Source organism: Halictus rubicundus, chromosome 3 (assembly GCF_050948215.1).
Source record: "Halictus rubicundus isolate RS-2024b chromosome 3, iyHalRubi1_principal, whole genome shotgun sequence".
In the NCBI taxonomy this organism is placed as follows: Eukaryota; Metazoa; Arthropoda; class Insecta; order Hymenoptera; family Halictidae; genus Halictus; species Halictus rubicundus.
The window spans coordinates 18,155,695-18,169,314 of record NC_135151.1 but is presented as its reverse complement, the minus strand read 5'-3'; the positions used below and the strand labels follow the sequence as shown (position 1 = coordinate 18,169,314).

At 44.8% G+C, this 13,620-nt stretch overlaps 1 protein-coding gene across 1 annotated transcript; it reads right to left on the bottom strand.

The window, feature by feature from the left end:
* Positions 1-8,683: 8,683 nt before the first annotated feature.
* Theg (Testicular haploid expressed gene) lies at positions 8,684-13,224 on the bottom strand. Its single transcript, XM_076784550.1, has 7 exons — positions 13,102-13,224; positions 12,928-13,031; positions 12,745-12,837; positions 11,969-12,100; positions 11,323-11,437; positions 9,647-9,878; positions 8,684-8,844 (listed from the first exon to the last, which is right to left on the bottom strand). The coding sequence occupies exons 1-7, from the start codon at positions 13,222-13,224 to the stop codon at positions 8,684-8,686; spliced, it is 960 nt and encodes a 319-aa protein (XP_076640665.1).
* Between the last annotated feature and the right edge of the window lie 396 nt (positions 13,225-13,620).

Here is a 13,620-nt window from a genome sequence, read left to right as displayed (position 1 = left end):
ATCAATGCAGATCCTCATTTCCATGGAAATAATCTGCGACGGGTCGCGGCTCGCGCCCGCTAACCGGAAACCCGGAAACTGGAAACGGAATTTCGGGAAGGCGAGCGAACGGGGGAGGGAAAAACCGTCTTCCGTTGTAATCGGATCGGCGGGGCTTAACGAGAACGTAATTAAACTCTGCCGATTTTCGAAAAGTCTCCCGCGTCTCCGCTGATCCAGCTCGCTCCCCGTTTCCCGTTCTCCCATCGAGATAGAGAGAGAGAGAGAGAGAGACCATTTCTGTCTTCTTTCCATCGCAGAATCGATTCAACGTATCCGAGTGCACGCGATACAATGGTCTCTCCCGTCGCGCGATTCAGCCTCGGACAAACAGGATCTCTCCTCGATGGAAAATCGTACCTCGATCCCGATCCGGGATCGGGTTCGATTCCGAATCAAGAATCGCCGAAACTCTGGCGGCTGCCGGGGATATTTCACGGGATCGCGAGAGAGATCTCGTTAACGTTTCTGGTCACGCTCGACGCGGCGCGATTTCGACGTTTCCGTCGAATTTAATATTCCGACCTGTGTACTCTCGCAACGGTCGTTTGCGCCCGACACATACATTTTTACGTCTCGTAAAGGCAAACGGTGAAATAATAAAGCCCGGGCCGGCCCGACCGTCGACGGTGTATCACCCGGCTTGCAACGGCTCCGAAAATTACTGTTTCAAACTGTTGTGTACAGCTCCTGATTAAAACAGTCCTCGGGAACCTCCGCCTCCCAATCACTGTACCAAAGAACCGAAACACCCGGAACTGGCCGAACATAATTTGATCTCTCGAAATATCTTTCATCTCCGAAGCAAAGAATTCCAAATTAGTCGTTCGTTTCGGTGGGACGATTGTTGCGGTGAATAAAATATTTCTTTCTTGATCGTAGTTTTTGAGACTTCCGGGTTTCCTCAAGGTGTGCATTTTTTAAAAGTACAGGAATGTATAGATATCTACAGACACACATGTTTAGATATGTATATCTGTGTAATGAGTAGCCTGCGGATTTTATTATTGCGGATTGCTAATGTTCCTTTGAGAAAATTTTTCTCGGTTCCTGCTTATTTTCAATTGCGACATTCATAATGCTTAACCATTTGCACTCGAAGCTATTGATCCAGAAGGTTTTGCTTCCCATTTAGAATATTTCCGTTCTACGTAATTTTCATTGTTTTGTGCGTATGAGGTAATGTTGAAAAGGTTTCGAATAATTTTTATTGGCGCCTGCGAATCGCCATTCGAGTGCAAAGGATTATACATATAATTACGACACTATTTTAACACTTTGACTGCCAAAGTAGAAACCTCCAAAATTCCATAAAATCAAAGTAAGTTATTTAATGAAATAAAAATTAAGAAAAATTAAATGTATGATATCGAGTAGTCCTCCAACTTTCTTGAATTTTACAGATCCTAATCAGATTTGGCACAATGAATGTATCAACGTAAAAATTCACTTTATAACCTGGACAAATAATTCCGTCACCCACATATGGGTGTTAAACCTGAATTTTTCGTACTCGATGTCAAATGGAGGTCACACTGTTGTAATTGCAATATAATGATAGCAATATGCACAGCAATTTTAGACTATTTTCCACAATCGAAGAGGAGAGATGTTTGGAGAGATTGGGTCTGGAAAAGTGTGACCTTGAGAGAGACTCGCGCAGATATACAGGAAGACGACGCAAGGATTTATCCTGGAACGGTTTCGTAGCCGAAAACGCGATGGTTATGGAACCAATACGCGAATGGAAATAGGAATCGTAACCGAAACAGATGACAGTAGTAAATTCCGGCTCTTCGCAAACAGTTACCCGGAATGTAGATTCTTTACAACCGTTTCAAGGACCGAAATCGAAATTATAACAGTTTTGAAGCGATACCGTGCACCCATTGAACAGAGAGAGAGAGAGAGAGAGAGAGAGAGAGAGAGAGAGAGAGAGAGAGAGAGAGAGAGAGAGAGAGAGAGAGAGAGAGAGAGAGAGAGAGAGAGAGAGGGAGAGCGAGAGAATAGGTACGCGGAGACGAAAATTGGAACGGAATCCGATTCCGATAAATAAAGCTCGTCCTCTCTCGGACGTTCTGCTCGCAACTCCGCGATTTTACGACGGTACTCCGGCCATATTTCCGGTGTATATCGCGCGGAACGCGTTTCGTTTGCTTAGCAAGTTCATCGTGGTCCTGGGTAAACGCGTGTTCCGTGACTGGCCGGGGCTCGCGAAGCCCCAATCGACTCACGGAACGGCGTTCTAATGAAACTTGTGTACCGTTTCCCGGGTTTCTGCATCGCCTGTCCTCCTAACTGGAAAAAATAGGCTCTCGAGACGCTGCGCGTGTGCGCCCAGATTGCGCGAGAGCGCGAGAACCAACTGCAAATAACGACGCGCACACACCGCTCTCCTCTCTCTCTCTCTCTCTCTCTCTCTCTCTCTCTCTCTCTCTCTCTCTCTCTCTCTCTCTCTCTCTCTCTCTCTCTCTCTGTTCTACCCTCCCTTACGCTTTCAATTTGTTGCGCACCGAACACCGTCGTTTGTCTCCATTCTCCTTCGCTTGATCCTCGATTAGAACTTAACGTTATCGTCCCGAGTGCAGCTACTCATTGTCAATTTCCCCCGTTTCCCACCCCCCACCCAGGTATCCAATTTTGGACAACGCTGCCTCCCGGTAGGCTAAATTTCGCACAATGCCACTTTCTACACAATTCGTACCTTTGTCACCTTTGTTGCATGTTCTTCGAAAGCAGTTGCGGCTTAGAAGATCCTCTCGTATTCATTTTATACTGGTTTCTTGCAGGCCCACTTTCGACATACTTCATACCCTTGTCTTTTGCCGTTTCAATTTCCCCTGAAACCCTGGCACGTTCTTCGAAAATAATTGTGCGACGAAAGATCCTCCCAACTTCTTCGGTTCAATCAATTGCGCCTCGTTCATGATTTTACATCTCAAAGGGATCTTTCTGAATTGCAAGTCGAAGAGGTATGTTAATCGTTTCACAGTGCGTGGACGGGCAGAAACGGTGGGCTTTCCTATAATTAGGAGGGTCGTTAGCGGGCTGCTTTATGCGGAATAAAAATTTTCACTCGTGCCACAATTTCCTTCTTTCTTTAATCATTTCTCTTGCCGTCTTGCACACCAACACCTAGGTAACATTGTACCGAGCCGCGCGTCGCACAGCGATGCCAAATAGCCAAAAAGCGGCAAAAAATCTGTAAAAACGAAACTATCCAACGAATTTGTTTGAAAATTTGTGGACAGATTGCCACAGGTATAACGCTTATTTGGTAAAAAAAATTTTTGTAAAAAGTTGTTAACATTAAGTAATATGGGCTAATCGAAAACCTTTGTTTTCTGCCCATTTTTTATTTATGGAAGCATACGACAAATCCTTTAATAGATTTTAGTCTGGAACTAATCGTTTTGGCAAGGTGTAATATTGATCTAACTTTGTGCAAAAAATCATGAGACCTTTCGAGACCCTTTCGCCGCAATTTAAGTTTAAATATCAACTTTCAGAATTTCCAGGTGACATTTTTTGGAAATATTTCTAAATAATAAAGAAAAATGTGAAGTGCATATGATTTGTTAAATTTTTATGTATAAAAAAATACTTAATAACAATTTTTTTTATCGTACATAAATTATTTTTGTAGCGTTCATTGGAGCACTACCAAAAAATACCTGTTGCATTTTTGCGACAGTGGTCCAGTGAACGGAAAATCTGTTTATTTAACATAAAAAATTGTTATTAAATATTTTTTTGTATGTACGAATGTCACATTTTTTGTTATTATCTGATATGTATCCCTTAAAAATTTCACCTAAAACATCATATAATCGTGACTTCCGCGCGATTTATTCTTGGAAATTCGGAAAGTTGATATTTAAAGTTAAATTGCGGCGAAAGTATCTCGAAGTATCTCATGATTTTTTGCACAAAGCTAGATCAACATTACAACTTGCCAAAACGATTAGTTCCAGATCGACGCTTTTCAAAGGATTTTTTGTATTCCTCCATACATAAAAAATGAGCGTAACGCAAAGAGGCTTCAGATTAGCCCATATTACTTAATGTTAAACAACTTTTTTTGAAAAATTTTTTTCACCACTTAATAGTCGAAGCCATTTGCAATGACCCATATGATTTGCAGACCCCTAAGTATTCAATTATAGGCGGAGTAATTACATAACTATCGCACCGAAAACTGATGAACTCCCAGGAGCGAAGAAATGGTTATTTACCATGCGTACGTCTCCGTAAAAAAATTTTCTTTTTAAATCGGACTTTGGCACAATATGCACGCACTATTAGTCTATACAAAAATAATTGTTTTTTCTATAAAAATCGAAAATTTATAAAATGGATTTTTTCCCGCCTTGGCACCACTGTGCGTCGCGCCGTAGAAAATCGGATACACTAATTTCTTAACGCGACGAACGAAACGGAAAACCTGCTGGTCGATATCTGACACGGGCAAGTGCCAATTTGTTTTCGGTCGGCAGTTCGAGCGTTAAATCGGGAATTAATCGGCGCGAGAGTCGAGGATCACGGGGCTCGTTACATCGGCGATCGACGAGAGCCGATAAGGAGGTTCCGAAAATATTTCGCGGCACGGAAACGAGCTGCCGTAGCCCCTTTAATCGCTGAATCGATTAAAAACGTTACCTCGGGGTTCCCCTCGGGTACCGTGTAACGAATATACGCTCGGATCCCGGTGCTTTCATCCGGCAACCACTGCCGACAGCACTTTTACCTTGGCCGTTACCCTTTCACTGTTGCTCCCAGCCAGCAGAAGCACCCCTTGAGAAGCTCCGGCCGATTATCTCGCGCGGTTATCTGCTCGAGAGCCGCCGATCCCGGTACACGAGCATCGTTCAACGTTGTTCCCTTCCTCTCTTTCTCTCTCTCTCTCTCTCTCTCTCTCTCTCTCTCTCTCTCTCTCTCTCTCTCTCTCTCTCTATCGTCAGTCTTTCCCGGTCCATTCATAATTACATAGTCCCTCGTTCGAACACCGGGATCGGAGGATCTACGCGATCGCGTTCTTACTAAACTGCACGTACCCACGAGAGATAGTCGCGACTCTCGAAGAAACTTCAAATCCATTAAACCGTATCTGATACGCTCGCTGGGTCATTTCCATAATATGGATGGAATTAATCCGAAGTCGTGTAATGAATATGCCATGAAATAAGCTAGGTCCTTCGGGGACCTGTGCACTGTACAGACCCCGAGGAATATTCGAAAATTCGTTGCGCGAGGGAGAACCACGTTATCGGTTATTATTAGCGAGGAAACAGCAATGCTTGGTCCTCGTATCATTCGGTAAACCCAAACCTGTGCCCAGAGCAACTTTCTTTCTTCTTCCTTTCATTAAAAAAATTTTTTTCAAGAAAAACTCTGGATGTTCCTCCAGCGTGTTGCAGTACTTCCGTTCTTAGATAATAGAACATACTTCCAACACAAGCTTCCAAAGATTGGCAAAGACTCGTGTCACCCGGCACACAAGGCCGGCGCAACAGGGGGGCCGGCAGGCATTTGGCCTTGACTGTCACGCTATGTTACGCTGTGCCTTTTTTCTAGACATTTTACGTCTTAAATAAGTAAGTAATCAATGAAAAATGCATACCACCGTGTTTGCACATGTCTTTGCTACGTCTGTCCAGAGCCTTTCTTTTCGATACGAACACTAAATCTCTCGAAATTAAGAGAATCTCTCTGCGGCAGCCATCTTGTGACGTCACAGTTGCTTCAGAAAGCGAGTTTTCTGCCGAATATTACAAATTACTCCACGATCAGGTAGAAATTCGCAATTTGGGACTTTTAGGAAACACAAGTGACCACTTTTAAACTGCTCATTGCAATATTGAAGCGTCAATTTCTCAAGATTTTGACCCTTGCAAGTTCATATACGTATATTGCAGAGGGATTCTCTTAATCCTCCTCGCAAACAGGTTCGAACCTTGATCGATGGAATTCGAACTCTCTATAAGTACTTCGAAAAAAAAAAAATAGTACTCCAAAGTATGCTCGAACCTTTGCCAGACAGTTTGGAACCCTTTACAAGTATTGTGGTAAACGGAAATAATATCCGCAAGTATACTCGAATCTTGGTCGTACAGTTTCGAAACTTTCGAAATTATTATGAATATCGTTACGAACTTCCGTATTCTTGCACGCTCGGTATAATGCGATACCTATCTCATCGTCTGCTGCGTTAGAAGCGGAAAATGATCTAAAATCACAATATTTAGAACGCAAAGAAGACCCGTTATTATGTTGGCGTGAAAATTCATTGAAGTACCCCATTTCTGTACCTTCAGAAAGAGTTTTTTCAAAAGCAGGAAATATCATCGATAAGAAAAGAAATAGGATAAAACCAAGTATTGTAAATGAAATATTATTCTTAAATAGTTACGAATTTAATAAAGAAAGTGCTCAAAACTTACTATGCAGTTCTGATTTCCAAGATTCGAGTACTACCTGTGAAAGATTCGATTCCTTTCAACATCGAACTACTTATAAGTATCTTTTCGAAACTTGTAAGTACTCATTCCGAGATTCGATAACTGTTCGTATACAAGGAATACTTCTCAAGTATAATCATTGAAACATTTATTGCTTTTAACCCTTAGCACTCGAATGGCGACTGTAAGGCGGCACTAAAAATTGCTGTGCCATTAATCAAAATATTTTTTACATTATTAAACTTGTTTGTATTCAATAAATTACTAAACACTTCAGTACTGTACGAGTAACTTGCACCATTTTCGTATGTATAACATGAAAAGAAATATATAGAAGGGAAATATTCTGAAGAAACGTTTCGCTTTGGAGTTAAAATGGCTTCGAGTGCAAAGGGTTAAGTAGTAATCGAAACCCATGAAATGAAACTTGGTTATTGAACTTGACTCGGGTTCGTGAGTACATATTGAACTTGATCCCATCCCTAGTTAACACCTGTGTGCTATAGCGATCGGACGTGCAAGGATCTCCGCAACGTTTCCTGCGCATCTCGGACACCGTCCATTCGGGGAGATCGGAATTGCAACTTTTCGAACAGCGACGCAACCCGCCGCTCCCGTTTCGAGTTTTCTCGGTCGCGGGACGAAACGGAGCGAAACGTAGCGTCGCGTAACGAAACCGGGAGAGGAAGAAGGCGTCGTCGACCGCTCGTGGATAAGAGACAAAAGAAGCAGCGAGGGCAAAAGTGGCCGAACGTGCTCGGAATCGTAAGAAGGTTCGGCTCGTTTCCGATTCTTTGCGTTTCCATTCGCCCCGTTCGATCTGCGCCGCGGTGTCTGCTCGAGGCAGAACGTATCCTTCCGACCGCGAGCGTGTTTGCCGGTCGAACTTGCGCTTTGTCACGGCACAGAGCCGCAGACATAGCTCGATGATAGACTATTTCCGCGACACATCCGACGACGAACCACGACAGACGCGGCTGAGGAGTCGCCGCCAGCGACAGGCTCTTCAGCGTTCTTGCGCGGAAAGAACAGCGGAGGACTTTTCTGCGAGGACGATCTTCCGCGAGATAGTCGTGTCCAAGGTTTTCGAGGGGCAAAGAGGAGGGCAATATCAGTTTTTTATTTGGGTGGCGTTTTCAAGGTCATTTGAAGGTCCACTTTGTTCTTCCAAATGGAAACCTATATTTTTTTATTATGGGATCTTGTTGTACGTAAAAAGACCAGCGATTTTCGTAGGATACTTTTTTTTATCCGCGCACTAGTTTCCGGAGATATTTAACACGTTGAATGCCACGTCACCCATATGTGGGTGACGGAATTATTTGTGTAGGTTTTAAAATGATTTAATTTTTTAATTATTAATTTAATTTTTTGCAATTTTTATTTCATCGAATAACTTACTTTGATTTTATGGAATTTTTGGGGTTTCTAGTTGGGCGTTCAAAGTGTTAAAGAGAAGCAGAGCGAGTCATACTTATACTGCGAGAAAGTTTGTAATTTCTTTATAACTGTAACAAATTTTCCAAATGTTCCCATAACAAAAAACATAGGTTTTCATTAAAAAAAAAAAAACAAAGTTGACCTTCAAATGACTTTGGGAACGCCACCTAAATAAAAAAACTGATACCCCTCGAAATCCTTGGACACGTGTTTTACACTTTTTTCATATCTTTCATACTTTTCGAGATATTCGGCTGGAAAGTTTTCAAATAAACACCCTGTATGTGTCGCCAAGGCCTGGACGATAAACGTCGCAGAATTATCCCCACTACCGCAGGGTATACCTCGTGAGGGGCCCCGAAGCTCGAGAGGTCTCGGACGCCGAGGAATGTAAACATAACTCGGGTATGTCCCCTGGACGATACACGACCCGTGTTGTTGACATATATCGAGAATTCACTGTATACCGAAGCATTAAAGTAAACGTGGGTATAGAGCGAACGTAAACGGTCTTCTCGAAGACAAAGGAGTTCCGATTACCGGTAGCCGTGAAGGAAATTGTACGAGAGGGGGTTAAATGAAAGAGTTAAATCTAGGCTACTCGAACCGGAGGACGTCTTCCGTTTCAGAAAAGAAATGCAACGGCAAACTGAAAGACAATTACTCGTGTTGAATGGGCAATGAAAGACGTTGCACTCGACAAGGACGATGATGAATGCGGGGGACAAATTACAATACGAAACGATTCATTTTCTGTAGGTCTTCGGTCTGGCCAAGATCTTCAGTCGTCTCGAGCATCTGGCTTTCAGTGCTTTCGGCGAGACTGTGAACGCGTCCTCTCTGAGGTCGGTTTCTATTCCTGCAGGACGTTCCGCCGGCTTCGCCAGGATAATCAACCTCGGCGTCGCTGCGAAATTAAAAGACGCGAAATTCCTTCTGTCTAGCGATCGTTATCTCTTCGGAAACGTTAAAGGAATCGATATGTACAGGGTGGTCCATTCGAGCCGAGCCCCCACCCTTAAAGTTTTACATCCGATTCGTGTCCTTCGATGATTAGAATTCTAGGTGATTCCAAAAATGAAATCTAGATCCCCCCCGATTTTTTAATCCAAATTCAGTGTTTTTGAAATGAAGGTATGTTTTGAACGGCGAAGAATGACCTTCGGTGACCTTGGAAGATCACAATATATTATGCATTGAAGTTCTGCTCGAAGCGTTTCTCGATCAACACTTCGAATGCCAATCCAGCAGTATAAAAATTGCCATAAAGTCAAAACAGTGTCTGCCCTTCTTTATTATCTCCCCCCTTTTTCCCTTTCGTCGCATTCCTTACTTACAATTTAAATTGTGAAGTCCTAAAATCAAAGTGGTATATTGACTGAAATAAAAATTGAAATATTACGATTTATCTGCTATATCCGATACATTAATGCATACATTAATGCTACCATTTTCGGGGGAGTCGAAGCGTCAACAGACATTCTGGGGGGACGATAATACTGCGGATGGGCCACCCTGTAGATCGACGCAGACGGATAATCGGCGCGAATTTTTCGCGAACTCGAAAGACTCGTGGAAATCGTGTCGAGGAAACCGCGAGAAGCGAGTCGAGGGTCCGATAAGTGGAAAGTTCGGAGAAAAGCACGCGGTGGCGGAGGATTGCGAGCGGAGATCTGGGATTTGGGATCTAGGATGCACAGGTAGCATACCTTCGGCGGTGAGAGCCGCTTTGGACACAGTCCCTAGAATCCGCGGTGGCAGACGCAATGGCGACTCTTCCCTGTGACGCGCCAGCTCAACCATACGTTCCGTGATGTTGTAGGTGAGGGCCGATACCGGAACCATAAGTGGAACCTTGGGGTCCGGCAACTCTCTGCTCACCGGAGTCGACAGCTCTTCGAGTCTTTGCGTGTTCACCCGTCTCCATTTCTTCTTCTTACCCTGGAATCGGCAAGCGAACGGAACCTGCATCGCGCACGCTCTCGTAAAACAAACGCGAGGAAGCGGTTTCGCTTCGACTCCGGGTCCCAAATGAGCTGACCTCTGTTCCCCAGTCTCTTTGCCGCGCGAATCAACATATTTTTCGGAACCTGCTGCACCGAAGTGTACACTGTCTATTATGCATACAGGGTGCACCGCTTCGAACAGGTCGACCGAATATCGCATTTGCTATCGACGATCAGACTGCGGATCCTTGTGCGAAATAAACATTTTCTGGATTACAACGAACTGCAGCGAAACACAAGCTCGCTTCCTTTCTTGGTACGTTTAACGCTAGAACTACCGGACCAGTCGAAACGACTGGTTCCCAATTTTTTTTCTTTCACGATTACCGAAATGATGCAAACGTTTTCATCAGAAATTTTTGACTGAACTTCTTCGTTGAATAGATGTAGTCTTGTCGTTACTACAAAGCAGTACACATCGCTTGTATTTATTACTCGGTAGTTCCAGTGTTAACAGGTTGAAAATAATATAACAGTACTTCTAAGCTCTTCTGTTTTTGCTGGTTTAAATTACGCTCAATCCGCAGTCTATTAATGACAAGGAAAAAATTGTATGAGATGAGATTTCCTTGGTGTCGTCCCTGCTCTCTCAACTGGAATGCTACCATCCTTTCTATTGGACAAAACAAATATGAATGGAGAATAAATTGCTTCAAGTAGCTCTTCAAATACTTCCATTCGGTTCCTCCGTCGCATCCATTACCGTCACATTGTAGGCTTATCTCTACCGATGAATCTCTAGCGAATCAGTGTATCATGAGAGGCCGACAATTAAAGACGAGCTGCAGGGACGTATAAGAAGACATTGATCTAGTCGCTAGATCCTGATCTCCCTTGTAATCGATGCCGAGAATTTTTATTTATCTCTCTCTCTCTCTCTCCCGTTCTCTCTCTCTGACTCACCCATCCCTACTCTGACTACTCTACGTATATTCTGCCTATTCCTATTCTTATCCCGATTATTCCACCATTTCCTACTCTGTTACCTTTGGTTTACGCTTTATTATATTACATTTATATTTCTGCTCTCCGATGGAGATTATATAATAAATTAAGAAATAAAAACTTGAATTTACTACAAAGTTTGTTTTAGATTTCAAAATAGTCGATTACTTATGGGTCTCCTTAACATGAAGATCCGCAGTCTGACGGAGACACACGTATGACTGTCTACTGTCCCTGCCTCGCAAGAAGTCCCTTGAGACGGCACAGATGCAAGAGGAGTCCTCGCTCGCAGCCAATGGTTGGGCTTTGACGTCACACGCTTTAGCCAATAATTCAGGTAGAACCGGAAGTTCCTGTGGAACGATCCAATCGAATTCTGATCCCAATCTGAATTCCTGTCAGAGGACTTCTTGCGAGGCACGCAGAGTACGTACGATAGGCTTCGGTTTCGGTGGGACTTTCGGCGTGGCCAGCCTCTCCATGGACTCCAAGTGTTGGTGCCATTCCTCGGGCTTCACCGCTCTGCGCAACTTCGCCAGGATCCTCTGTCTGCGAAGAAACGTTCGCGTAGAGGCGGACAAAACGAATCGAAGTTGCTATCGGGCGCGAGAGCTCGTTACAGTTTCTGTAAGGGAACAATCGGGATGCGTCGCGTGCGGGAACGCGAGAACAGTACAGGAGACTCGAGAGTTTGCTCGGCGAACGCCCCTGGGTTCTACGTATTAGTAATTACATCGAGGTCGCTCGTGCCTGCCAGCTATTCGCGAGTTCCGCGGAAAGTTTCACGAACGCGTCCCCACGCTGTCGGCGGAAAAATCGAGGAGAATCCACGATTTTGGAAAACGCCGCGACGGTGTCGCGAGTTTTGAAAATGCGAGAGAACGAGACGCGAGGGCGAACGGGATCGTGCTCTCGCGTGATCCAAATCCGACTTTACGGGATCGTGTCCGCGAGTGAGAGAACTTCCATCTGGAATGGACAATCCGATTACTGTTCGTTGTTTGCGTGACGTTTTCTCGATTTTCCCTCGGAAGAGACGAAACGACGACGAACGCCCCTCCGCTGAAGGAACACCCTCACCTTTTCCTCGCCTCCCGCTGCAGCCTGGCGTTGCAGAAATATCGATACCTCCGGTACCGCGAGTTCTGAACCTTCCACAGAGTCTCCGTAATGTTGCCGCTCGTTTGGAACCGCATGTTCGCCAACAGCGTCCTAACAGCGAAACCAGAGCTTCATCAGCATCTTATTAACACGATCTTCGAGATTCCTTTATTAATACCGGGTCATTTACACACGACTACAGTTTTCTTTCGATATAAGACGTTGTCTCGGCGTATGGTGGATTAAGTTAGTCAGAGAGTTTATGGGTCCCATAGTTAGTTGTCCGACAGACCGAAAACGGCTAGGACAAGGACAGAATATGACAACTCGTTCTGGTTTTAATGTCGGAAGGGGTACAGTGAATTCTCATTACGAGTCAGCGCCAACCTTACAATTTGGAGTCAGTGGAACTACCCACACCACCACGGTGAGGGGCCGAAGCTCGAGAGCCGTCTCTCGAGCTACGTGCAACATTGTATCGGAGAAAGACATTTTCTCAGTCTTCTTGTCACTATCGCTTAGTAGTCATAGGCTTTTGTATTACAACCTCAGATTTCGTCTAAGAGTCAGTCACCAGAACGGCGCAACTGACTCGTAACGAGAATTCACTGTAGAGGGGATTTTCTTGTTGCGCGAATAACTCGGTCGTCTTGTATCGAAAGAAAACCGTTCGAATTTCTTTCTGGAATTTTAAAGGTACAATCTCCGCGTATGCCGCTTTCGATTAAAGCTGAAAAGGCACGGAGTTTACTCGCCTTTTCTGAGGCAGCGCCAGGTCCAAGATGCGTTTGGTGATCTTCGCTTCGAGAGTTTTCGGGTGGATTCGCGGGTAGCTCGGCGGCGCGGTTCTGCTCGAAAACCAAACCGATTTCTAGTCGAGATCGGCTCACCGATATCGCTCGCGCTCTCGGAAACCCGTAAATTCCCAGGATACTCACTCTGGATCGTACTTCTTGCTGACGTGCTTCGGCCGAGCCATGACTTTGATGCGTTTCGAGGCGCGAGCTCTCAGCGCTGCTCGCCGGATCCCGTACGGGTTCGGCTGATAAAGAAAAATACGAGGGAGTCTTTGGACGATTTGCTTCGGCGACGCGAGGCTACGGATCGCTCACCAGAATGTTGTCGTCCCTTCTCTGTATTCTTCTCCAGTTCGGCCGTGCTAGCAGGGAGGTGTACTGTTTGCGCGATAAATGCGCCATGGCGTATTTGATACGCCGCGACAACTCGGTCGCCATTTTTCACCGTGCACGGGAATTCTCCGGTTCCGAGATACCCGAGCCACCGCGAGGAGAGATTATCGACAGCGAAAAACACGTTGCAGGTTAACGCGTCCCGTAGAAATCGCGTGTTTAATTAATTCGACGGCGAAACCGATAAATTACACCGACACGCACACACGAACGTAGACGCGGAGTGTATGTGCGCTCGAACGCTGCGGGGGATGAGGAATGCTCGAGGAATCGGGTCAATGGAACAATTTACAACGCGAAACTCTCTTCAGTTTCTAACCGTTAATTTGGACGCGGCAATTTCGACGGAGACTGCTTTTCAAATCGATCGACGCGCGACGCCGATGCGAAACGAAACAAGAGAAGAATCAAAAACCCCTCTCTCTCTCTCTCACTCTCTCT